The sequence below is a fragment of the Sturnira hondurensis genome, unplaced genomic scaffold (genome assembly GCF_014824575.4).
Source record: "Sturnira hondurensis isolate 20B ecotype Veracruz unplaced genomic scaffold, ASM1482457v3 Scaffold0021555, whole genome shotgun sequence".
Taxonomy (NCBI): Eukaryota; Metazoa; Chordata; class Mammalia; order Chiroptera; family Phyllostomidae; genus Sturnira; species Sturnira hondurensis.
In genome coordinates this window covers 925,294-952,565 of record NW_028094186.1, presented here as the reverse complement: position 1 = coordinate 952,565, position 27,272 = coordinate 925,294, and the positions used below count along the sequence as shown (strand labels likewise).

The 27,272-nt window shown below is 43.0% G+C and overlaps 1 protein-coding gene across 3 annotated transcripts; it reads left to right on the top strand.

Moving 5' to 3' along the window:
• On the top strand, nucleotides 1-27,140 carry DHDDS (dehydrodolichyl diphosphate synthase subunit). 3 transcript variants are annotated; one of them, XM_037032730.1, is made up of 10 exons: nucleotides 1-112; nucleotides 253-255; nucleotides 599-696; nucleotides 2,520-2,636; nucleotides 5,553-5,695; nucleotides 8,025-8,141; nucleotides 9,260-9,361; nucleotides 17,271-17,385; nucleotides 21,815-21,922; nucleotides 25,005-27,140. In XM_037032730.1, the coding sequence occupies exons 1-10, from the start codon at nucleotides 103-105 to the stop codon at nucleotides 25,239-25,241; spliced, it is 1,050 nt and encodes a 349-aa protein (XP_036888625.1). In that variant the 5' UTR covers nucleotides 1-102; the 3' UTR covers nucleotides 25,242-27,140. The 3 variants fall into 3 exon arrangements, with proteins under 3 accessions (XP_036888625.1, XP_036888624.1, XP_036888627.1); XM_037032729.1 differs by having other exon boundaries at nucleotides 25,002-27,140; XM_037032732.1 differs by lacking the exon at nucleotides 253-255 and having other exon boundaries at nucleotides 25,002-27,140.
• The last annotated feature ends 132 nt before the right edge of the window (nucleotides 27,141-27,272 follow it).

Sequence of the window (27,272 nt, the reverse complement as noted above, 5' to 3'; positions counted from 1 at the left end):
ATGACGTAATCTCCCAGCGCTACATCGTGAGAAAGTGTCCGTCCCAAGCAGCAGTTCCAAGGAGCCAGCCAAAGGCGAGCAGCTTTTCTGGTCGATCTGTCAATGAGAAGAGGTGAATGGACGGGGAGGCAACCATGGCAACCATGGGAAGGGACAATGAGACAGACAAGTGAGGAGATAAATAATTGGGAGACCACTGAGGTAGGAGGTAGCAGAGGTGACAGCTGAAGGAGTTAGTAACTAGGGGCTCAGAGAGTGGGAAACGGCCTGGGGGAAGATGGAGAAGGAAGGATCGGGATGTAGGCACTATGAGGTGGTTGGAAGCAGACTTAGGGGTTCAGAAAAGGCCAGTGTGGATACGAAGGAAAAGGGGATAAGAGCAGGGTCCACCGAGCCAGGAGAGCCAGGGAAAGGCCTCAGACCCAAAGGTCCCATTGGCTTATATATAAACTCCGGGTGGTGGGAGATTGGAGGTTTAGACTAGTGTCTTTGATTTCTAATGCCGGTTGCTCTGCACAGCCGAGGTGAATCCCTTACAAGTCAGCCCTAGCTGTTTGCAAGCCCTGGTGACTGCTGATTCTCTCTATTGTTTACCCAGGATTGCTCAGCTTATCTTCCACTTGGGCAAGAACTATGTCATGGATCAAAGAAGGACAGTTGTCACTGTGGGAGCGGTTCTGTGCCAACATCATAAAGGTGAGCGCACAGCACTAGCTGACCTGGCCAGTTGGGTAATCTTGTATCAAAACCTGTTATTCAAATTGAGTAATCCACCATCGTGAATGGAATTTAGCACTGCAGGGGAACTTCCACGTTTTATATTCCTGCCAGATTATTGTCCCAACTCTCAATATCATTGGCAGCATAGACTGTTAGGTCTTGCTTATGGAGAACTGAGATTTATTTCCCTGAAGTATTATTCCTAGTGCTGTCCTCTGGAGTTAGATAAACTAATTAATCTTTCTTCAATGTGGTAGGGCATAATGGCTGAGGTTTGGGCTTTGGGGACAGACAAACATGAACAGAAGTCCTGTTCTCTCATTTATTAACCATATGATTCTGTATAGTTTTTTGAGGATTGAAAGAAACATACATAGAAAGCATTTAGCTTAGTGTCTAGTTGTGTTTTTTTCTTCCCCAAACTATAAGAGAAAGTTTATTTAGAAAGTCACAGAGATAGAAGTGAGCAGTAGAAGGAAATGGGCTCAGAAAACAAGTTACAGAGACAAAAGAAGGGGCCCGTGGAGCTTTGGAGAGAGAAGAATAAAGGTAATACGCCTTGGGGGAAGATGAGGGGGGTAGGGAAGCAATGGAGGAATTAAATTAGCAGTTCTTAATTACTACTAATACTGGGGTTGTCTTTTAGCCATTTGAAGACTTCAGCCACTCTATTTTATGTACTCTCCCTTGCTTTCCCAAATCTGCCCTCAGCTTTTTCTCTAAGATTCACTGAAATTCACTGAGGATATAACCGTGTTATATACTTTGCATGTGATAGGTTTGAGATTGAAGCCAGTCAGCTTGGGTTTGTTTTTCAGCCACACACTGTCAAGTGGTGGATAGCCTTTATGGGTCAGTAAGCCTTATACCCTCTCACAACACACAAATGCCAAGGTTACTCATGCAGGCCAAGGTTACTCATGCCTGTTACTCAGGCAACCGCTGCAGGCATGTGTTGCGAAGAACAAGCTACGTGACTTCTTTGGAAATTTTTTTTAAAGGCTGCACATGGAAACAAAAGTAGAAAATGATAGGTGTGGGGGAAGCAGCCTGTGAAAGCCCCTCCAGTGAGGAAAGTAGGCCAGGGAGTGAAGTTTTGCTGTGGTTGACAACAAAAGGCTGCTTTAAGCCAGATGACAAGTTTTGTTTGGCCCCCCAAAAGTCTTTTGTTTGCTTTGAATGGCTTCTGGCATTTACATTTTTATAAAAATTCTGATATATGGCATCTCTTGTAAAATAACAAGATCCGGCAAGAGTAGGCCCCACTTCTGTGTGGCAGCCATCGGATAGAGCTGAGGAGCGGATGCCTCTGGTATGTGGAGGATGCTCTCTCCATCCCCCACACCGTCAGTTTCCTTCCTGGGCCTTCCAGTTGGACACTAGTGAAACCAAAGTGCTGGTTAATGACATATGGTTAAAAATGGTCTCTGGTCGCACACAGACCTTAGTTCAGATCCCTACTTTGCCTCTTAGCTGTGCGATTTGTCCAAGTCACTTTTCCTCTCAGCCTCAGTTTTTTTACCTATAAAATGAATATGACACTATATACTTTATAGATTTGTATGATACTAAGGTGAGTTATAAAAAAGCCTAGAATAGTGCTTGGCATGAATAAGTGCTTAATAAACATATAAATAAAGTTACTTAATACTCAGTTATAAAGCTGAAAGCACAAAATACCAATTCCCTTCCTTGGGGCTTTTATCATCTAGCTGAAGCCTATCAGCTTCGGGTAAAATGTCTCCCTTTATCTTTGGAGAGTATGTGATGTGTTCATCATTTGTCTTCTTACTTCACAGGCAGGCCCAATACCCAAACACATTGCATTTATAATGGATGGAAACCGTCGCTATGCTAAGAAGTGCCAGGTGGAGCGGCAGGAGGGCCACTCACAGGGCTTCAACAAACTGGCTGAGGTGGGTGTGGGTGGCAGAACTCAAGGTGAACTGTCTGTGGAAGATTGGATTGTAGCTAGAAGGCCTGAGTTTGTTGTGGTTCGAGATTTTTTTATAGCTGGTTTTTTAAAATTAATCCTCATCCAAGGGTATGTTTATTGGTTTTTAAAAAGTGAGGAAAGAAAAAAGAGAAATATCAATGTGAGAGAGAAATATTGATCTGTTGCCTCCTGTACGCACCCCCACTGGGGATTGAACCTGCAACCTATGTATGTGCCCTTGACAGAGAATTGAACTTGCAAACTTTTGGTGTACAGGACATTGCTCCAGCCAACTGGGCCACCTGGCCAGGGCTATTGCTGTTTATTTTATTGCTTGCTTGCTAGCTATAGGTCTTATATCAACATCAACAAAAATGAAATCATCTAGTGACTAATTACAGAATATTAGAAATAAGAACAAAATTGCCTCCTCTTACCACCTTTAATCAAGCAACAGTTAAATTTTTTCTGTGCCTCATCCCAACCTTGTAACATGTTGTAACATGACTTAACATCTATAAAATTACATCTATAGCTTCAATAACCTTGTTTTTACTTGACATTTTATCAGGTCTTTTTCTAGAATGATATATAGCTTGTCTGACTATATGTTTTAATGACTGTAGAACATTTTATCATCATAAAGATTTGACATAATTTGTTTAGCTGCTCCACTATTATTAGACATTATAAATTCTAAGAAGTGACATTTCTGGAGCAAAGGCAAGGCGGCTAGGCTACCCTTACTGGTTTGCCTGAGTCTGAGGGTTTGTCAGGACTCAAGTCTTTCAGTGCTTAGACTGGGAAGAGTGCCAGACAGACTGTGACATCACTCTAAGCAAAGGTCATGAACATTTTATGAGGTTTTTTTGCTTCTTTTGTTTTAGAGTTTAAAGTGAAAGAGTTTATTAAGGAAGCAGTGAGATAAAGAGTGGGCTCCTCCAGAGGGAGCACCCCAACATTTTATGGTTTTTCATATATATTGCAGACTGGAAAACATTAAGTCTAACAGCAAGAATAGAATACCTAGGGCAGTCTTTGTAAAACTAACTAACTAACTAACTAACTATTTATTTGTTTATTTATTTATTATTTAAAAATGTTATTTAGTTTGGAGGGAGAGAGACTAACATCGATTTGTAGTTCCACTTAATGCATTTATTGGTTGATCCTTGCATGTGTCCTGACTGGAGATTGAACCCACAACCTTGGTGTATCAGGATGACACTCTAACCAACTGGGCTACCCAGCCAGGGCTGAATCTAACTTTAAGAAGAGTAGGACTGTGGCCGTAGGTTTCTGGCATGAGAGCATGGCCTGATGCTAGAGCAGTGCTATTTTTTACCTTGAGCAAGTGGTTGTAGGGCTGTCTTTTAATACTACATGGAGGTCTTTAGATTTGTTGACTCCAGCTCCTCTTTTGTGACTAATTAAGAGGCAGGGGTTTTTTTTTTTTTGTTTGTTTGTTTGTTTTTTCCAATTTCAAGAGGCAGTTTTGCTTGGTACTTAGGAACTTAAGCCCTGGAGTCACTCAGAACTCATTGAAACCCCTGCTGTGCCACTTCCTGGATCTCTGACCTGCAGTCAGTTACTTAGCTTCCCTTTGTCTTACCCTGGTTTCTTCACCTGTAAAAGAGGGACAGCAGTAATCTCTATCTCAGGAGATTATGTGAGAATTAAACAAGACAGCCCAGTGAGAAGCATGTGGCACAGGACCTGGGATAAAGAAAGTGCTCAAAAAATTGGAGCTGTGGCCCTGGCTGCTGTGGCTTGGTGGATTGAACACCAGCCTCTGAACCAAAGGATCACTGGTTTGATTCCCAGTCAGGGCACATGCCTGGGTTGCGGGCCAGGTCCCTGGTTGGGGGTATTCGAGAAGCAACCCATTGATGTTTCTCTCCCTCCTTTCCCCCTCTCTCTAAAAATAAATAAATAAGCAAAATATGTTTTTTTTTAAATTGGAGCTGTGTTACTGGCATCTGTTTTGACTGAGGTCAGTGGTGGGTTCCTACTCATGTGTGCCAGCCAGTACCCTGTAAGGTCTGTATGTAGCCTTGAGCCTATTCAAGTATGAGGTTCTCACTGGTAGTTTTCCTAAAGTGGCAATCAGTTGCTTTGTATGTATGTCTGTGAAGGGATTACTGTTAAGACAGAAACCTGGAGGTTAACGGTAGGGGGCAGAAGACATTTAAACAACCGAAGAAACGAAGTTGAAGGGCTATTGCTGTAGATTCATTTTTGTCATTCTGGAACTTCATAGGATGGATACATTGTAAACTTTTGACACGTTTCTTCAACTCTCTTAGCCTCAGTTTTGTTATAAAGTAGGTATGGAGCAATAATGCCAGTCTCAAGAAGTTGTTTGAAATATCCATTGAAATAGCGTGTGTGAAAACCCTCTGCAGGCTCAAATGCTGCACAGCTGTGCAATTATTGATTTTATTCTTATAACCCATCAGCCTCTCAGTCTACCAGAATGATAAAGTTATGCTGTGAGTGATAATGCCTTGTGTTTATATATTGTTCTTTAGCCACTTTGTGAGGGATGGATTGTGATCCCTTTTATCAATAAAGAGACTTAGGCCTAGAGAGGTTAAATGATGTGCCTTTGGTCACTTAACAAGTACATGATGGAGCCAAAGACCAGAACCTGGCTTTATACTCTCTCGGTGAAGAGTTCTTTCTGGTAGGTCACAGTGGCATCAGCATCGTAGTACTCCTTAAGTTCTCATTTTTCAGTTTCTCAAGTGGTGGTTCTGTACATAGTCGGTTCATTATTCTGACAGATGCACTGGTGTTATCCTCGCTTTACCAGCATTGAGTCAGGGCCGAGGCATCTCTTATTTCCCTTCCCACTCCTCATTGTACCCAGGCTCCTCGTTTCTTCTCTTCTCAGACTCTGCACTGGTGTTTGACCCTGGGCATCCGAGAGGTGACCGTGTACGCGTTCAGCATCGAGAACTTCAAACGCCCTAAGAGCGAAGTAGATGGGCTAATGGATTTGGCCCGGCAGAAATTTAGCCGCTTGCTGGAAGAACGGTAAGATGCTGTAAGATGGGAGAGCGTGTTCTTTCAGCACCTTCAGCCTTACCCAAATCCTCAACTCTCTTACCTGAGGCTTATTTAAGGAATTTTGTACCCTTTTAATGTTAGTCAGATCTCTTCAGTGGCAAATATGACAAGCTAGCTTTGTCGTTGTTGTTGTTTCCAAAAGGGGCATTTATTTGAGAATATAGAGGTATTTCACAGACGCCAAGAATAACTACAAAAACCCTCAAGAAAAACTGAAACCAGGATTGAGATCCATCAGGTAAAGCCTCTTATACTTCCTTCTCTCTGCAGGTCTGCTTTCCCTGCCTCATGAGAACAGCCCAGAATGAACTAAGTCTTTGCATTAGCCACTTTAGTCAGATTTACACACCAGGACCAATAAACTGTGGCCAGGAGAGTAGAGTGAGAGAAACATTGAAAAAGTCACTTTCTGCTGTGCAGTCATCCCTAAAAAGTTACTGTATTCTCCTGCATGTTCTTTTGGAAGGGATGGGATGATGCACAAGAGGCTTTATGGAGAAGAGTCAGTACCACTGTTAGCTGTCGTTAAGTTTGAGCTTAACTTAGGGAGTAGAGCCGGAAGGGAACACAGAAGGAATGATGGAATTTATTTGCCTTAAAGTGTGGAACCCTCTCCAGCCAGACTGCCCAAAAGTCTTCATTACAATAATTCTCTGCCCAGCTCCTCCCCACACCAGGACCAGGACGATAAGAGAACAGAAAACCTAGAGCTCCAGTGGAACTAGGCCAAGAACACGTGTGTCTTTTCTGTGCCTGTGTGGGTCAGTGTGGTGGAGAGGGTAGCCAGGCTTCTCTCTGTTCATTTTAGGATGGTGAGGCTCTGGGCCACAGGCAGCACTGCCAGTGCTTGGGTCAGCAGAGTCCCTGTGTCTCAGAGTTCACACTCAAGGGGATGGAGATAAGGGGGCCTATTCCACGTGTGCAAATTCTTCTGTACTTCACACTAATCTTACCTTTTTAAAGTACTTAAGTAGTTTGTGCCAGGCTCTGAACCTAACATGTATGCTCATTTAATAATTCACATCATCCTGTGAGAAAGATATTATCATCCCAATTGCAGAGAGGAGAAAAGTGAAACAAACAGACAAAAATTGGAAAAGTTTAGTGGTGTATCCGGAGACACACAGCTATTGTACCAGACAGGCAGAGCCAAGACAGACAGGATCTTTCTGACTCGGCCTCTGAGCTGTTACCTGCTAGTCTGCACTCTGAGAGACAGGAGGCCGTCTAACAGTTCCTGACAGATCAACCTGCTTGGCAGTAGAGGTGCTACTGGGATTGCTCTAATCAGTCAGTAGTAGAAAAAGACAGCCTTAGGGTATGAGTGCTAGACAGAGCAAAAAGACTCCCTGGTGGTGGTTTTCCAGCAACGTGCTATAGAACCCCAGAGTTCTAGGAGTGGGAGAGCAAAGAACCCAGAGGAAATGGGGCATAGGGTGCTGGTTTGCATTTATCTATTTTGTATATTGGGCTTCAGTTTGTGATGATTTGAAGAAAGAGTACTTAGTCTAAAAGAAGGTTGGAAAACCACTGGCCTAGTTCCCTTTCATCAGTTGGGAAGCTAGACCCTAGTGAAAAGGAAAAGGCTCACCCATGGTCACACAGCAAGCTAGTGGCAGAGCTGGATTGTGAACCTGGGGCTCCCGGCTCCTCACTAGGACTTTTGAAGCCATTTCTACTTTATAGACCTCACTCAAGTCATATACCTGATGCCTGAGCATAAGCACATTTGCATACTTTTTCTCATTCAACTCAAGCCAGTGCAGTGAGTGTGGCAGAGGTGGTTACCCTAGTCTACAGTGTGAGGGAAACTTGGGCTCAGGGAGGCTGTGGTTATGCAAGGTCAGCTAGTAAGTGATGGCATTAGGACCTGAATCTAGGTGTTCTTATTCACAGGCTGCCAATGAGAAAAACAGCACAGAATATGTAAAATGCAACTTGCCAACAAGAGCACATGAGGTGGTATCATGTGTAGTAATGAGTTTGGATTTTGAACTCAGACTTGGGTTTCAGTCTTGACTGAATGTCTGTTTGTACTTAATAGCACTTAATGTCTGTTTGATCTTGGACAATCTGGCCTGACTAGCCTATCTGAGCCGCAGTTTCCCACTGTAGAATGGGGAATGTGGTGAACTCCTTTCAGAATTGTTGAGGGATACAGTGAAATAATACAGGTAGAACAGTGCCTGACACAGGAATGCACTCAAACACTGGTAACTGAGTATTATCTAAGCACCCTGCTCTCTCCAGCTCAGTGGGTGCTGTGTCCCAACCCTGCCTCCTTTTCCCCAATCAGGGAGAAGCTACAGAAGCATGGAGTGTGTATCCGGGTCCTGGGTGATCTGCATTTGTTGCCTTTGGATCTCCAGGAGCTGATTGCACAAGCTGTGCTGGCCACTAAGAACTACAACCAGTAAGTTTTCAGATTTCCCCCTGGGGACCTATATCAGTCTTTGATTCCCTGCTCACTTTGGGGAGACATTCTTGGTCTGTATTTGGTACAGAGGCAATGAGGGGGTGGTTTGGGATGCTTAGAGACCTCCTTCTCCATCTTCAGGGCAGACCAGAGATGGTTCTTTAGTACCATGTTACATGTGTGTATACCCAACATGTACAGTTTCTCATCTTCCTTCTTCATTTCATGTACCTCATCACCCCCCATCAAGGCATGGGGTGGGAATGCAATAGGCCTTACCCTTGTCTCTGAAGGCAGTTCCTTTGAGAAACTCTGTTTCTGTCCCATTCCAAACTTCATTTTGTGTGGCTTTGGAATACTGTATATGTTTGGCAATGGATTCATTTTGCATCAGATTTCCTTTCTGTTTTCCTTTGTTTGTGCTAAAATCACAGTGGATTCCTTTCCTCTGAAAGTTGGTTGGTAGTAGAAGGGGAGAGGGTTGGAAGGGTAATAACGGTCATTTAGTACTTGGTTTTTTTTTTTAAGATTGTATTTATTTATTTTTAGAGAATGGAAGGGAGGGAGAAAGAAATGGAAAGAAACATCAATGTGTGGTTGCTTCTTGCATGCCTCCAAATGGGGGACCTGGACCAGGCATGTACCCTGACTGGGAATCGAACCAGTGACCTTTTGGTNGTTGGAAGGGTAATAACGGTCATTTAGTACTTGGTTTTTTTTTTTTAAGATTGTATTTATTTATTTTTAGAGAATGGAAGGGAGGGAGAAAGAAATGGAAAGAAACATCAATGTGTGGTTGCTTCTTGCATGCCTCCAAATGGGGGACCTGGACCAGGCATGTACCCTGACTGGGAATCGAACCAGTGACCTTTTGGTTCACAGGCCAGCGCTCAATCCACTGAGCCACACCAGCCAGGGCTAGTAATTGTTTTATTACAAAACTAGTAACATGGTTATTCCAAGAAAACTTTGAAAAATTCAAAATCTGACTTTTTAGGGTGTCTGTGGTTAACATTTGTTTTGTGTTTTCTTCCAGGGAAGGTGCTCTGGAATCAATGTTTCCAATCCTTAGTCCCTGTCCTTCTTCAGTAAATTATTCTGTTCTTCCTTCTCAGATGTTTCCTGAACGTCTGTTTTGCATATACATCCCGTCACGAGATCAGCAATGCTGTGAGAGAGATGGCCTGGGGAGTGGAGCAGGGCCTGCTGGATCCCAGGTATCCCTGGTTGTTTAGCATGGTGACTGATAGGGAAAACAGACATGCACCAAACCACGAAATCTCTCCTAAGCCATGTTCTTGGGTCAGAAGTGAAATCAGGCATGCATGTGGAAAATTTTCGGGGGGAGTCCCCCACACTTAAGAGTTTAGGATTGGCTTATTATAACCTTCTTTAGAATTTCTCTGTGTTCTCTGCACGTAAAGAAGCCCGAGAAAAATGATGTAATAGGTAGCAACTCTGTAGTTTTCAATAAGAAATGATACCCTTCTGGCCCAAGAATGTTTTTCAGGCCCTGACTGGTGTGACTCAGTGGGTTGGGCATCCTACCGCAAACCAAAAGGTCGCCATTTTGATTGCTGGTCAGGGCATGTTCCTGGGTTATAGGCCAGGTCCCTGGTTGGGTGCGTGTGAGAGGCAATCAATCAATGTTTCTCTCCCTCTCTTTCTCCCTCCCTTCCTTTCTCTCTAAAAATAAAATCTTTAAGCCCTGGCTGGCGTAGCTCAGTGGATTGAGTGCGGGCCTTCGAACCAAAGGATCGAGGTTTGATTCCCAGTCAGGGCACATGCCTGGGTTGCAGGCCAGTTCCCAGCATAGGACTCACGAGAGGCAACCATACATTGATATTTCTCTCCTCTCTCCTTCCCTCTAAAGACAAATAAATAAAAACTTAAAATAAAATAAATAAATAAAATCTTTAAGAAAAAGAAGAATGTTTTTCAGGAATGCAGTTTGTTTGGGGTATAGTCCTTTAGGTCTCCTATGTCACAGTTTTATGTAAGATTCAGTTATTTTTCAAAATGAAAATTGTTCATTCTTAGCAACATAATAAAATCCTAATTATTGGAGCTGGGAGAGATTTTAGAAGCCTTCTGTCTTCTTAGTTCCTGTCATATTATTATTATTGTAACCTTTGGTAATAATACTGGTAAACTAATGAGAGCAATAATAAAGTAATAGTAGTAAAAAATAACCCATGCAATCTGTTGTTTTGTATTTTATTAAGTCATTAATCTTATGTGTGAGAGTCTTTTCCCCATTTCTTAGATGAGAACGTTGAGCTCAGCACTGAAGTTACTTTCTCAAGGTCATTCTGCTAGTGAGCGCCACAGCTGGAACTCATATCTAAAGCTATCTGATGCAGAGTTCTTGACCTTTACCTCTGTTATATAGGATCTTAGGAGCCAGGAGTTTTTGTGATTCCCTTCTCAGGTATAATTTTATTTACCTGGGAAATGAAATTAAAAATCAAGAAGTTGCTTAGTGAGAATGGAATTAGATAAGAAGGAAAGGAGACAATTTTTAAGGCTATTTTATGAATCCCTCTCTTTTCCAATAGCTAGGTGATCTTTCTGTGTCACGTACTTTATTCATTCAGTTAATTATTTATTCATTCAACAAACCTCTTTTAAGTGTCGGCTGAAGGCCAGGCACATTGCCATACACAGAGGATAGAGTGGTAAGAATAAAAATATATATTTCCTGCCCTTGTGGAGTTCTGGTAAGGGAAACAGGTATTAATCACGATTATTCAAGTTAGAATAATATAATGGTGATAAAGTCTATAAAGGCATTGATGCATGGTATAAGAATTTATAATAAAAGAAATAGATCTGGTAGGGAGGACACCAAGGAAATGGTAAGTGATCTAAGAAGAAAGAATAAGCAGTAACTGCAGAAAGAAGCAGTAGTGTGAGCAGCTTGCTGGTTGCATAAGACTGTTGGAAGGCTCTTATGATCGTTCAAGTACAAAATACCTGGAAGGGAGCTTGGATTGTGGTGGTGATGGAATAGATCGAATAGACTACATCGAGAGCTACAAGGAAAAAGGATGTGTTAAGGGGTTTTGACTTACAAAGCAGTAGATGATGGTGCCCTTCACTGTGGATCCTTGAGAAAGGATCAAGTTTGAGGAAAGTCAGGGGTTTAATGTGGGAAATGCTATGGATATTGAACGTAGATGTTAGGTTGACAGTTGAGAGGAGATCATCTGTGTATGTGGTACTGAAGCAAAGAGAGGGCATGAGGAAGCCAAGGAGACTCTACAGAGAGATGAAGAGAAGGCCTAGGATGGGGTTTTGAGAAACTTTTTTTTAAGGTTTTATTTATTTCCAAAGGCGACAGGAAGGGAAAGAGAAAGAGAAGAAGAGAGACATCAATGTGCAATACAAACATCAATTGGTTGCCTCTTGCGCTGGCCCTCAATCCAGGCCTGTGCCCTGACTGGGAATTGAACCAACGGCCTTTGGTTCACAGGCTGGCACTCAATCCAATGAACCATACCAGCCAGGGCTTGAGAAGCTCTAAAGTTTCACTGTCTGGGTAGAAGAGCATGAGCCTTAAGGAAAAAAGAATGAACAACCAGAAAGGTAGAAGGAAAATGAGGCAATCAGTATTACAGAAGCCAAGAAAACAGGCAATTTGCTGTTGTGGGTTAAGAGGGGCCAGGGCACTGCTGGGAACAACACTGTCAAATGCTGTAAGGAGGTAAATTAGGATGTGGATGGAAAATTAGCTATTGGGGAAAAAACTGAGATACTGAGTTAGTTGGCAGGGTGGGGACCAGGCAGGAAGGTGAAGTAATGTAAGTAGATGAAGGCTATGTAAGTAGAAACAAGTTACTGGTAACTTTTCTAATTCTTGGCTTGGGGGTAATTTCATAATTGTTCATTACAATATTGTGCTATATAATTAATGTTTCATATAGTCTTTTGGTATGAAGAAAATAATATAGCTGATCCTTGAATAATGTGGGGGTTAGGGGCATCTACAGCCCACAGAGTTGAAAATTCATACATAACTACAGTGGGCACTTTGCAGCCTTGGATCCCTAACCATGGGTTGAAAATACAGTTGACCCTTGTACGACATGGGCTAGAATTGTGCAGGTCTACTTATATGTGGGATCCATGAACTATATATTAAAAATAATAAGGGATATATAAAAATAGTAAGGGACAGATGTTTATGCTAGAAGGAAAGCTATTTAGCAAGCAGATGTAATGTGCATTCATGCCTAGGACTAGAACTCTGATCTTGACTCCTAGTTCAGCATACTTTATACTCATACCATATCCCAGTAACCACTGACTTTTTTTTTTAATTCTGACATAAAGTTTATTTAGAATGTAGTAGAAGTGAGCCAGCTGGGCTGCATAGGCTCAGGAAACAAGGTACAGAGGCAAAAGAAGGTCCCTTGGAGCTTAGGAGAGTGAAGGGCAGAGGTAATATGCCTGGGGGTGGTGGGGGAAGGCGTGGGCGAGCTCCCTGAAAGGAGAGCACAGACCTTTATCTTTCTGCACCTTGTCCAGCCCGTTTTCCCAGATCCATTTTCTCTGCCCTGCGTAGTTTGGTAACTTGCCTCTGTGGGGTTAGTCATGCAGACTGGGCTGGTCTGGGCTGGGTCACCAGCATAAGGAGGCTGATGTCTTCCCCACAGGCTCTGGGAACTTGGCGTTCTGCTCAGACTGGGTTAATCAGGACCTGAGGCTGTGCTCTTCACATTATTCAAATTTAGACAAATTTAGGCATTTATAACAGTCAATTTAAAAGAGTCAATGATTTGATTACAATTAGGCTGTACTTTTCCAATAGCTGTAATTTTTGTATTCTCTCATTACTACCATCTAAATCCTCGTTTTCCTTTCTTCCAGATACGTTTTTTTGAGTCTGGAATTGTAAGAAAGGGATTAGGTTTAGTATTGATATATAGGATAATTAATAAACTCTTTTTCACTGAGTTGTCTTGAGCAGGACACTTGACCCCGCCTGTAGATCTCTGTCTTCCTCTTAAAATAAGAGTGTTGATAACACTAATAACTACTAACATTTACTGAGCATTTACTCTTTGCCAGACATCTGCCAAGTACTCCACATATGTTATTTCAGTCACTCCTTAGAGGCTATGAATTAGACTGCTTTTATCTCCATTTTAAAGATGAGAATATTGAGCCCTGGCTGGTGTAGCTCAGTGGATTGAGCGCAGGCCTGCGAACCACACGATCGCGGTTCGATTCCCAGTCAGGGCACATGCCTGGGTTATAGGCCAGTTCCCAGCAGGGGACTCACGAGAGGCAACCATACATTGATATTTCTCTCCTTCTCTCCTTCCCTTCCCCTCTAAAGATAAATAAATAAAATCTTTTAAAAAAAGAAGATGAGAATATTGAGACACAGGGAAGTTAAGTAACTTATTCAAGTTCACATAGTTGGCCAAGCTCAGGGCCAGGATTGCAACCTGGCTCCAGAACCTTCCTTGCTCTCTTACTCAGTATGGTATACTGAGTGCCATGGAGGGTGGTTGAAATGAACAGAAACAGTATAAAAATAAAAGCTATTAATATTTATTGGCTCTTATGAGGCAGACACTAGACTAAGTGTTTATCACATATATTCTCATTTAATTTTCATATAAGGTAGTGACTATTATTTGCTCCATTTTATAAGATTGGTTAATTAATGTTTTAGTAAGTTTATTTGACCAAAGTAACAATGTACGCTAGTAACAACATGAAACAGCCTGTGTTCCACCTCAGGTCTATTTACCTCCAAAGCCTGTTTTTCACCATCTTCTTTATAAATGAAGTGCTAGAGAAATGTACTATATTGTTATCACAGGGCTCATTTCCATGTATCTTTGTACCTTCTAGAAAGGGTCTACCTTTCCAAAATAGTACTGGGAACACACTAACACATTCTTACTCTTTCTTTTTCCCGGTGCTAGACCATTCCCTGTCTTGTTAATATTCACTGCTATCAGGCCTCCCTTCCAGAGGCTATTGCCATATTTCCATTATAGGTTTTAAACTGATTTTAGTTTAGATTGGCATTGTCTGAAACATATAATTTATTAGGGAAGAGCCATTATCTTGATGATTACACGTGCTCATATTCTTCCAGAAGATGTTCTACTTTAAAAAATTGTGATAACACCTGGCTGGTATAGCTCAGTGGATTGAGCATGGGCCTGTGAACCAAAGGGCCGAGCTGGTTCAATTCCCAGTCAGGGCACATGCCTGGGTTGCGTGCCAGGTCCCCAGTGGGGGCACCAAAAGGCAACTACACACTTGATGTTTCTCTCTTTCTCTTTCTCCCTTTTCCTCTCTCCACAAATAAATAAATAAATAAAATCTTTTTTAAAATTGTGATATATATAACATATATTTTACTATTTTAACAATGGTTTTTAAATTTTTAATTGATTTTTAGAGAAGGAAGGAAGAGAGGGAAACATCAGTTTGTTGTTTCACTTATTTGTGCATTCATTGGTTGATTCTTTTTTTTTAGCTTTTTTTAAAGGTTTTATTTATTTTTAGAGAGAGGGGGAAGGGAGGGAGAGAAACATCAATGTGTGGTTGCCTCTCACATGCCCCACAGTGAGGAGCTGGCCCACAACCTAGGCATGTGCCCTGACTGGGAATTGAACCAGCGACCTTTCGCTTTGTGGGATGACAACCAATCAGCTGAGCCACACTGGTCAGGGCTTCATGTCCTATGTTTTTAATTTGTTTGTATTATTTTTAATAGCTACAGAATATATTTTGCTTTGATTTACTTAAGCATTCAGCTATTTGTTGGTTGTGCAGGTTGTTTCCAATTTTTCATTATTATAAATAATGCTAAAAATTTAATCTATGGACTTAACTCTTGTCTACCTTTTGGATTGTTTCCTCAAGATCTGGGTCCAGATATGTTCATTTCACCTTATTCTTGCCAAGATTTTTTAAAATATAAACTATTCTAATTTTATAGGTGAAACTGGTATTTTACTTTTATTTAATAGAAATTATTTCTTGCCCTGGCTGGTGTGGCTCAGTGGATTGCACACGGGCCTGCAAACCAGAGAATCGCGGTTTGATTCCCAGTCGGGGTGCGTGCCTGGGTTGCAGGCCAGTTCCCAGCGGGGGACACACGGGAGGCAGCCATACAGTGATGTTTCTCTCCCTCTCTCCTTCCCTTCCCCTCTGAAGATAAATAAATAAAATCTTTAAAAAAAAAGAAATTATTTCTTAAAAGTCTTTATGCAGACAGCTAAGGTCGTTTAGTGGCCAAAGCACAGATGTCTTGTTTTCATTTCATCAATTTTATCTTTCCCCTACTTAGAGTTACCATTGTTTCCATAAGATTTCTGCTTACTGCCTGGCACATTTGAAACTCAGGTAAAGTGGGGATTCAGAGTCACACAGCAAAGTAGTGGGACTGGAAATAATGTTTATTCTTTCTTTATATAGCATTTTATAGTTCCCAAGGTTACTCAAATCTGTAACTTATTCAATTTGACCCTCACAATAACCTATAAGTAGATAGGATAAATGTGTCCATTTCAAAGACAAGAGACCTGAGAAATTATGTTGATTTTAGAGACTCACATTTCTTTTTTTTTTAAAGATTTTATTTATTTATTTTTGGAAAGAAGGGAAGGGAGGGGGAAAAAGATGGAGAGAAACATTGGTATGTGAGAGATACATCAATTGGTTGCCTTTTGCACACCCCCAACTGGGGACCTGGCCCATAACCCAGGTGTGTGCCCTGACTGGGAATTGAACTGGCCACCCTTTGGTTTGCAGGCCAGCAGCCAATCCACTGAGCCACACCAGCCAGGACAGTCTCACATTTCTTAATTAGAGAATTAAGACCATGCTGCCAACACAGACTGTCACATTATCAGGGAAATCTGAACCAGAGCCCTTCTGATTGCCCAGTCATAAGTGAATATTGTTTCCCATGTGATGGTACAGAAAATAAAGCACCCTGTGTGGTTTGCACACAGAAATGACTGAGAGATGGAATAATTTAACCAAAGGCACACAGCTAGTAAGTATAGAATTTTGTTTTGAACACTCAGGCTAGATCTCTCTGCTATATTCCCAGAGCAATTGTTTCTACCAAGAAATTTTATCTTCTAGAGATGCACATTTTGCCTTCACAAGATGCAGGTCTTGGAGATTTCAAATGCTGCCTCTAGGTACTTGGAAGGGAAGGTAAACAGTGTTCTTGGAACCAGTAGACCCCAGGCTTGCAAATATTCTCTTTCCAGGGACATAAAATTTTACTCAAGATAAATAGTGCCAGTCCCCATTCTCCTTTATTCCATTTTCCTTTTAAGTGTCTGTCTGGGAAAGTATCTCTAATTAAACACAGGAGGCCTGGTTATTTTGCTGTTTTGTTTTGTTTTGTTTTTCAAATCCTAAGTAATGTGGATTTTTTGCAGTTTTCTAGGTTCATATGACTTAAATTTAAGGTTTTAAAAAATGTTCTTCATAATAAATTCAAGTAACAACAAAGGTACATAAAGTAAAGAGAGATATCTTTCCTTCCTTACTTAACAAACCTTCCAAAGGTAATTACTGTTGATAGTATGGTATGTGCCTTTCTAGACTTTGTTCTTTGTTTATATATAAACATATTTGCATGTTTGAGTATTTGAGTGTGTATTTTCCATGCTGTAATTTTTCTGAAACTTGCTTTTCTCATTTAATATTAGATTTAGACATCTTTCTAATCAGTGCCTTTAGATTTCTCCCTATTAAAACAGTTGCATAGTATTTCATCAAATTGTAGGGTCATAAGGTATATACATTTTAAAAAATGATGTTTTAAGTGAAGGACAATACATTCTAGTGGGTCTATCTGGTTTTAGGCCTGTAGCTATTTAGACTTTTAGCCAACTAATCATCTTCTCTGAGCCTCAGTTTCCTTGTCTATAAAATGAGGAGAGAAATACCTTGTGTAGTGGAGAGGATTAAAAACATTAATTACTTTATCAGGCATTTTTTTGAGGGCCTTCTGTGTACCAGGTAGTATTTACTAATATATTTGATGGTATTCTATAATCTGGGAAGCCTTATGTAAGGAATAATCTAAAAAGAGATGTGTGCTTATCTTTGTCTCTTCCCCACTCACCTTAGTGATGTCTCTGAGTCTCTGCTGGATAAGTGCCTCTATACCTGCCACTCTCCTAATCCGGACATCTTGATACGGACTTCTGGGGAAGTGAGGCTCAGCGACTTCCTGCTCTGGCAAGTAAGTAATTTTGAACCACTGTTCTGTTTTGTGTCAGCTGAAAACTGCTATTGCACCCACAGAAATGGATCATAGGGGCTCATCCTCACTCCCAGTTATGCTGGCACTAGAGAACCTTGTGAAGGAAGGAACCGGAAATCTAGAGAAATGTCTCAGGCTGTGCCTGGTAACATTGGCTGTCCCTGTCACATCTCTCCCTGGCTATGTGAACCTGTGTGGTTCTTGCTCTCTAAAGTTCCTAGAGGAAAAAAAATCAAGGCTATCCATCTGTGATGCAAACTTCACCTGTGCCCTTGTTCAAGAAACTGGACTTCTGACTTTTGTTCCTGAGTATAATCTGCTCTGGTATCCTGCCAAGTACCCTGGCCCCTCTTGGCTAGAACCTTGCTTCTCAGTTGCTAGGCTCTGTCCTTCAGAATAAAGGGTTGCCTCAGTGCAAGCCCAGTCCACAAGGGATATAAACTCAATGCAAACTTTCTTAGTGGCCATTGTCTCTCAGCTCCGTTCCCCCGTTGTAAGTGGTCCCCCCAGAAGCTTCTAGTCAAATAAATTTGTCTTTGCTTGAAAGTTTCTATCACCTGTTAACTTGAACCCTGGGTACACATGACAGGGGCAAATCTTTGTTTAAGGAGAGGTTGGAGGGAAAGATTCAGCTTGGAAGCAATTCACATGATAAAGTTCTAGAAATTTTAATGGACCATAGTCTTAAAAGTGAACTAACAAGATTTAGCTAATGAAGCCCTGGCTGGCGTAGCTCAGTGGATTGAGCGCGGGCCTGCGAACCAGACGATCGCGGCTCGATTCCCAGTCAGGGCACATGCCTGGGTTGCAAGCCGGTTCCTTGCAGGCTAACTACCAGCAGGGGATGCACAAAAGGCAACCATACATTGATGTTTTTCTTCCTCTCTCCTTCCCCTCTAAAAATAAATAAATAAAATCTTTAAAAAAAAAGATTTAGCTAATGAAGATACTTTCAGTATTTGACTATATTGAAAGAAGTACAATGTGCATCTTATGGTTCTCTGATGGTCATATCATATCTGGAAAGTTTATTTCTGGGCACTGAGTGTTAAACTACTACATGGTAAACTAGAGGACTTAACAGAAGAGGTCAAGCTGGATGGCAAGGAATCTGGAACTCAGGTCTTATAAGAAGTGAGTGAAGGATAGTGGTCTGGAAAAGGGAAGCACAGTGACTGTTTTTTCCCCTTGGGAAAATACATTGAGTTCCTCCTTTGTCTTGGGAAAATTGCAATGACTGAATCAGAAATAATTCCTACTATCTTCAAATGTATAATTTGTTTGCAAAGTCAAAGTGAACAAGTCATTACAACCTTGGAAACAGGTAATAGGCAGCTCTAATCTAGCCTTCATTTGAAAGAATGTCACTTTGAGGAAGAAACAAACTTATTCCAGAGAAAAGACCTGAGACTGTGGTAGAAGTTCCAGGGAACGTGACATTGCTTTAGCATGACAAGCTATCCAGCAATAAGTTATCCTTCTTGAGGCACTGAATTCTTCCCTTGCCCCTAAAGGTATCCAGCAGTGGCTATTATTATTATTATCATTCCAAAGGGAATCTCACATCGGTGGCTATTATTATTATTATTATTATTATTATTCCAAAGGGAATCTCACATCAGTGACTATTATTACTATTATTTATATTGAAACTATGTTTATTAAAACTGGGGACAGTGAAACAGAGGAAGCGTTTACGGTTGAAGAAGCAACAGGGAAGAGTCTAGGCAGTGCTCTGCTTTGGCTCCCTGGAAACGTGATAGGAAAGAAGTGAGCCACAGTAGGGTTGCTGTCAGCTCACTAGAAAGTCAAAGAAAAGGAGGCCTTGGAGACCGTTCAGGGAGTAAGCCCAGGACAAGCTGCCGCTGCCTGTTGCTCCCCTGGTTGCAGGTCTCATGGGGACCCTAAGAGTTTAGGAGGGAAAACTAAAGATGCACACCTGAGAGGGAAGAGGGGTGTGGGTATGCTTCAAAGAGAGCCCACAAGTGGTTATTATTAAAGTCCATTCAGCTCTGTGCTCTGACTGCTTTATATTAACCTATTTAATTTTCATAGTACTTTAAAAACTAGGTATTTTTATTTCTCAGTTTTACAGTTGAGGAAACTGAAGCCCAAAGAGATTAAGTAACTTGCCCCAAGTCAAATAGATGGTAAATGGGGGAGCCAGAATTCAAAGCCAGGCAGTCTGGCCCAGAGCCCATACTCTTAACCACTGTGGGACATTCTGCTTCTTTTTTTTTGGGGGGGGTGGGTTTTTAAAAAAATATATTTTATTGATTAGGCCATTACAATTGTCCTATTTCCCCCCTTCATTCCCCTCCACCCTTCACACCCCCTCCCACCCACATTCCCCCCATTTAGTTCATGTCCATGTGTCATAAGTTCTTTAGCTTCTACATTTCCCACACTACTCTTGTCCTCCCCCTATTTTCTCCCCACTGTCTATGCTACTTATTCTCTGTACCTTCTCCCCTTCTCTCCTCCCATTTCCCTGTTGCTAACCTTCCATGGGATCTCCATTTCTGTGATTCGGCTCCTGTTTTAGGTGTCTACTTAGTTGCTTTTGTTTTAGGTGTGGTTGTTAATAACTGTGAGTTTGCTCTCCTTTCACTGTTCGTATTTTTCATCTTCTTTTTCTTAGATAAGTCCCTTTAACATTTCATATAGTAAGAGCTTGGTGATGATGAACTCCTTGAACTTGACCTTATCTGAGAAGCACATTATCTGCCCTTCCATTCTAAATGAAAGCTTTGCTGGATAGAGCAATCTTGGATGTAGGTCTTTGGATTTCATGACTTGGAATACTCTTTCCAGCCCCTTCTTGCCTATAAGGTGTCTTTTGAGAAATCAGCTGACAGTCTGATGGGAACTCCTTTGTAGGGGATTGTTCTCTTATCTCTTGCTGCTTCTAGAATTCTCCCCTTCATTTTAATCTTGGCTAATGTAATTATGATGTGCCTTGGTGTGTTCCTATTTGGGTCCACCTTCTTTGGAACTCTCTGAGCTTCCTGGACTTCCTGGAAGTCTATTTCCTTTGCCAGATTGGGGAAGTTCTCCTTTATTATTTGTTCAGATAACTTTTCCACTTACTGTTCTTCCTCTTCCCCTTCTGGTACCCCTATAATTCCGATGTTGGAACATCCATTTAAAGATGTCCTGGAGGTTCCTAAGCCTCTCCTTATTTTTTTGAATTCTTATTTCTTCCTTTTCTGTTTGGTTGTTTCTTTCTTCCTTCTGGTCCACTCCCTTGATTTGAGTCCCAGTTTTCTTCCCATCACTATTGGTTCCTTGTGCATTTTGCTTCATTTCACTTAGTGTAGCCTTCATTTTTTCATCTAATTTGTGACCAAAATCAACCAGTTCTGTGAGCATCCTGATCACCAGTATTTTGAACTGTACATCTGATAGGTTGGCTTTCTCTTGGTCGATTAAAAGTACTGGCTCTGGGGCTTTAATTGTTCTTCTGACTGAGCCATTTTTGGTCAGGTTGCACCTGTTACATATGTAGGGTGGAGCCTTAGGTGTTCACCAGGTCAGGGCAACCCAGTGGCTGCATGTGGGGGCGGGGTCAGAGAGGGAATAATGGCATTTCTTCCTCTCTCTCTCAGATTTCAGTCCCCTCTGCCACTTCCCACAAGCCAGTGAGTTGCCAATCTGTGCTTTTAGGCTTTATTTCCCATTGCTGGGGCCCTGGGTTGCATGGTCTGTCTTGCTGCCCATTTTTGCCTAGTTTATCTGAGTGCGAATGTGTGACTGTGGTCAGCCCCATGCCACCTGAGCTCTGGGTCTGGCTGCCACTGCCTTTTCCCACTGTGATCCCTTTCTACCAGCTGCCAACTCCACCCCTCTTACTGGTCTGGTTGAATGGTTGTTGGACTTCTGTACAGTTCAGTTTTTTGCCTGTTCTGGTTGTGTTTTTGTTTTTAAATCTTTGTTATCTTTAAATTTAGCTGTGCAAGGAGGCACAGTGTTTCCATCTACACCTCCACCTTGGCCAGAAGCCTGCTACTTAAAAATAACAATGGCAGCTACCATTTGTTCATTGCTGACTTTTATCAGTCAGTGTGTCTCCCAGATGACCTCTAAGGGCCAAGAGCCAATAACATAACCCAGGTGTTATTTCATAGCCCTAAATTTGGCTCTTAGAAAAATCCTGTGGAAATGTTGGTCTAGTCTTCTTTTGGTTTTGCCTTGCTACGGGCAGGTGATCTGACTCCCTTAGAAGACTCCTCCCCATATTAGTGAGTGAATCAGGGCTGCTGGCAGCAGCTACAGCTCAGGATGCCTGTGCAATCTCATCTTTGGGCTTCTGGGTGCTTCTCACCTGCTCCTTCTTTGGAACCCTGTCCAGGCATGTTTCCAGCAACATGTTACTAAACCAAACTCTCTTCCTCCTCCCCTTTCACAGACCTCCCACTCCTGCCTGGTGTTCCAGCCCATTCTGTGGCCAGAATACATGTTTTGGAACCTCTGTGAAGCCATCCTGCAGTTCCAGATGAACTATAGCATGCTTCAGGTTAGTTCCAAGAGAACCATAACATTCATCAGGTGGGTTCTAGATGAACCATAGCATGCTTCAGGGCTGGCCTCACTGGATGGGATGGAGGAAAAGGTGAGCATTGATTGACCACCTACTGTATATATACCAGACACTTGCTAATAAGCATGTTAATGCTAATAGTTGCTATCACTGATTGTATATTTACTGTGTGTCAGGCACTGTGAATATTTTCTATGCACTGTTTCATTTAATGTTCCCAAGAACCCAATGAGGTAGGTATTATTAGCCTCACTTGTGCAAATGAAAAAAATTATTTAATTAAGGACACAACTAGTAAGAGACAGAACTGGGATTCAAGTTACAAGTCTTTAATCTTTTTACTATGGAAATTCAAGAAAGGATTCTCAGAGAGATTGGCCATTATTCTCTGAAGGTATTAATATTGATCACCAGATCTTAAAGTAGGTTTCATTAGGAGGCAGAGTCACCTGCATCTGATTAGGACTCATAATAATGATGGTGTATGTCTGACGGTGGCAGCTTATATTGAGTGTCTACTAAAGGACTCCAGTGTTTTCGTGTAAGTTTTCTTGTTTAACCCTTCTCAAGAAGCCACCTTAGTGGAGACACCAAGGGAACTTCAACCCATTGTGTGACCTAGGCCAGGTCCTCTCCTGCCTCCTGCCTCAGCCTCAAGTGACCTTGTCTAGAGTGAGGAGGCTAGAGCAGAGAACCTTAGGATTCTCCCCTTACTCCATCATCCTAACAGTGAGTTGCCAATTCCCGACAAACAGGAGCCAGGCTCTGCCTTGGCTGTAGCCTTCTTGCACTTCTAGAAGAAGCCTTAGCTCCACGGAGTGACTTTAACTAGCTCTATATTTACCCCTGTGTGGCCCCCATCCTTTCTCTCTGGCCAGAATATAGCCTATTTAGCCATACCCACAAATGGTGCTGATAGAAGAATAGCGAACCCATTGAGGTGGATACTGTTATCCCCATTAATTTTGTAAATTAAGAATTAGGCTTGGACTGAAGCATTTGAGATCCTGCTCCCGGCATGTGTCATCAGTTTGGCTAAAATAAACTCTTATTTAAAAGAAGAAGAAGAAGAAGAATTAGGCTTCGAGAGGTGAGAGTTCTTTGGACAGAACTTCTAGACCCCTTGTGTTCCAGGAGGATTCACCCTGGCCTGATCAAGCTCTTCAGTCAGTTTCATGTGTCTTTGCCCATTATTCCCACTACCTGATATTCTCCCCATTTCCATATACTCCACCTTTATCCAATTTCTCCCCATTGGTGAAAGTTCAGCTCAAATGTTGCCTGTCCATGAGGTTTCACTGCCCTTTGACCCTCATAGCCATATTTTTCTCTACTCTGGGCTACATTGCTATTTCTCTTGCCTCCATGATGACCCTTACCACATTCTACCTTATATTATGGGATTCTGTATAGAGATCTGTGTCCAAATCAGCCTTTAAACATGGGAGTTGTTTAGACTATAGCCTGAGCATCTCCATATCCCCCAGTAAGGTCCTGTACATAGAACCCGAGGTTCCTTCTGACCAACACAACTTCTTAAACCCATTTAAGTCTTCATAGCTCTATGTGTGAGCTCATTATAATAACAGAAGAGTATCCTTGAATGCCTAGAGGAGGAATATTCCAGAATTTTCATTTATGCAGTGAGTCTTTATTGCTGAGAGACCTTAGCAAATCAATTTCTTATTCTCGGCCTTCATGTGCATCTCCTACAGGAAATACCTTCCCAGCTCTGTTGCAAGGGTCAAGTGCTTGTGCACTTGGAAGGTTTTCCTTCAAGGATAAACAGAGCTATCCAGGTATTTATAGGCTGCGTAGGACAGAGACACATACACAAATGCTGTAATATAAGGTGGAATTATGTGGTAAGGGTCATCAGGGTATAGGATGCCAAGTCAGCAGCAAAGCAGCTTCGCACATATGGAGGCGGTTTGGCAGGAGGAGCTCTGGTGCAGTGGCTCTGCAGCCAGTTAGAGTGGCAGGAGGCGGGCACATCACTGAGGAAGAGCAGAGTTTTGGTTCTGCTCCAAAGGGATTTTCCTCTCCCCACAAACATTTTCCCTGCCCTCCTGGGATCACATGGTCAGTTGAGTATTTCACATGTACAGGGCACCCCAAGTGCCAGAGGGGAAGCCATAGTCTCTTCCCTATAGGAGTTTGATTTGTTTGGAGACACACACGTGGTATAAGAAGTGCTGCCAGTATGATCACCTACCTGGCATCAGAGCTAGTTCCAGGAGCTCAGGGGGCGGGGGGAGTTCAACGGAGCCTTCCAGGGCTTATTTTCCAACTGAAAAAGTAGACTCAGGACTAGGGACGTTAATACCTAGCCTACTAGGCAGAAACTAGTAAAGGAGCTTAAGAGTGCTGAACCTGCTTCTTACAGTTTTCACAGAAGGGTCATTTGCTGGAAGAGTCAGGCTGGTCCCCATAAGGCAGGCAAGTCTGGAGCCCAACTCTGAAAAATAGCTTAAAGAGTTGGGAGGATGGCACCCTTTGGGTGACCTGGAAAACCAAAGGGAATGACGCCATGGATGTGCTCCAGGCAGGAAATAGAACCTTCCTTGCAGCACAAAATAGGCAGTAGTAACTTATAAAATTGCTGTCTCTGTTTGAGAGTCTGCTAATATGCTAAAGAGGGTTTTACATATATAGTATTATCTCTAATCCTTAAAACCACTCTTCAAAGTAGGCACAACCCCCACTTTACAGATGAAGAAATGAGGTTAGGAGAGGATTTACCCAAAGCCATAAAGCTGGTTGGAGGAACCAGAAGTCAAATTCATATTTGCTGGTTCCCTTCTAAGTGCAAACCTGAGAATTTCAAGAAAGACAGATGCTTCCACACAAGACAAACCAAGATAGACTCAAAACTTCCACTGCCTTCCCTTTACAATATAGGCACCAAACCTTCCTGCTGCCAAACCTTTCCAACTCTGGTACAAAATCCCTATTGTTCCACTCAACTTGGCCTGCCTTGTACCCCGCCCCCTACCTCCTCCATCCCAGTTCCAACCAAACCTAGTGATCACCCCCAATCCCCATTTTTCTTTAGCAGAAGGCCCGAGACATGTATGCAGAGGAGCGGAAGAGACAGCAGCTGGAGAGGGACCAGGCTGCAGTGACAGAGCAGCTGCTGCGAGAGGGGCTCCAGGCCAGTGGGGACACCCAGCTCCAACGGACACGCTTGCATAAACTCTCAGCCAGACGGGAAGAGAGAGTCCAAGGCTTCCTGCAGGCCTTGGAACTTAAGCGGGCTGACTGTTTGGCACGTCTGGACACTGCATCAGCCTGAGTGAGGCTGGCCTCCTGCTACTTTGCCCTGCCCTCTGCCTCCAGGGCCCCATTTCCCTTTCTTTTCTTGAAGGGTACCTCTCTCCTGATGATGAACTGTGTTCCCTTTGCTTGGGGGGCGGAGTCCCAGAGGCCAGTTTATACTGTCCATAGATACCTTTGGTTTGCCTGGGACAGTAGCCCCTTGGGAAGGTTTGAGGTTGAAAGTTTCCCACAAGTACACTGAATGCAGCTCTGGTCACCAATAGGATTGGAGAGCAGGGAGCCCCAGCTCTTCTGCCTTTCCTTTCACCTTTGCCATCTCTACCTGTGTTTCCAGATGCATTTTTTTCCCACCAGTACATCCTCCAACACAATTGTGGGGAAGAAGTCTCCTGAAAACCCTCACTCTTTACCCATCCATCTTAGCCTTCCATGTGACTTTCACAAAAGATTTGGCTCCACCTCAGATCTGCTGGTAAATAGCTAATAGGCAGCCAGCATCATTTGGGCAAGTAAGGAGAGGGAGAGGCAGAAAATTTGCCCATCTGCTGATCCTCCCCCCTCGGCTCTCCACCTGGGATTTGCTATTGAATCTGTACCCCCTCCCACCATGCAGTGCTGATTGCTCACTGAAAGGCTCAGCGCCCCCAGTGGTGCAGAAGCCAGGCGGGTGATTACAATCCAATTACATATTGTCGACTCAGCCCACACAAGCTTTCATCCTCTTCTTGCAGGGCATGGGGCCAGGCTCCACTCCCCAGTGAGACAGGCCCCCTCTATGGCTCCAGGGTAACAGGAGGGCCTATAGGCCCTGGTGAATCTAGTCTAGCACATGCCTCTTTCCCTGGAACACATCAGTACCAAGAACACAGAAAGAAGCACTTTCCAACTGACTGCCTCCTGCCCTCACCATCTCATACTCTGCCTCCCACGTCCTCAGTCTTTGAGGCTTCTCTCAGCTGTTTGGCCTGGCCCCCTAAGTAGGCACGGAGACAACTTACTCCCAACATGTCAGAGTGTCAGCTTGTGAGGGCCAGGGCTTCCCAGCAGGAAGAAGAGGGTCCAGTCAAGGGCTGTACCCTTTCCCTTACCTCTCCCTGCCAGGCCTCACTGCAGAGCTGCTGAGAGGATTAGTGCCTTTGAAGAGCTATCTGCCTGAGCAACTCTGCTTCAGGTGTCCCAGGGCAGCAAACACCAGCCAGTAATACCAACCAATGGCTACTCTAGTTTTTCCATTTTACTTTCTGAAAACTGTTCCCCTGCACCTCCCTCTAAGGGAGGGTGGGGTCTTGCCAGGGGAGCTGCATATGCTCTAGTCTCCTCCCCACCTTCCCCTGCCTAGCTAGTTACCTGGCACAAGAAAATCAGGCTTAAATGCCAGACACTGCGATTGAGCAGCAGATCAATGTACCCTTTGGCAAGTCCGACACACACACCTGGCACAGAGTTCCCAGAGAGCAGGTGCTGTACATTTTCCAGCTTTACAATGGAGTTGTTGACAGCCTTAATTAGGGAGGCATGAATTATGAGACTATAATGCAGAGCCCTACAATTAAGAAGGCAGTGAGGGGCCGGAGGCAGCAAACGGAATCTGTGAGTATGACCAAGTCTTGTCTGCGTTGGGGGTTTCCCTTGATACGATTGAGGGTAGAGTAGAGGAGTTATTAAGGGGGCTCGTATCTCTGTTTAGCCCGAGGTCCTATTTTCTTGGGAAGGTGCGCTGGGTGGGCTGGGGAGGGGCTGCCCCAGGAGCACTGTAGAGGTGAAAAGGAGAAGAGGCTGAGGGGCCTCTGCTGCCCGGGAGCCGGGGCTACAAATAGTTGATTTGAACTCTGTGTGGTTGCTTTCTACCGGTATAATTTGTACCAACCAGCTTCAACCCTTGCCTCAATAAACTAAATGGACCTATTTAAGCCCACCTGTGAGCCAAGCCCCCACTTTAGATTATTTATCGTGTTCTGGGTGTCAAATAGAAACTTAAGAACTCTTACATATAAAACTTGTTTGCTAACAGTGCGGCGGAAGAACACCTTGTTTTGTTGTGATTGTC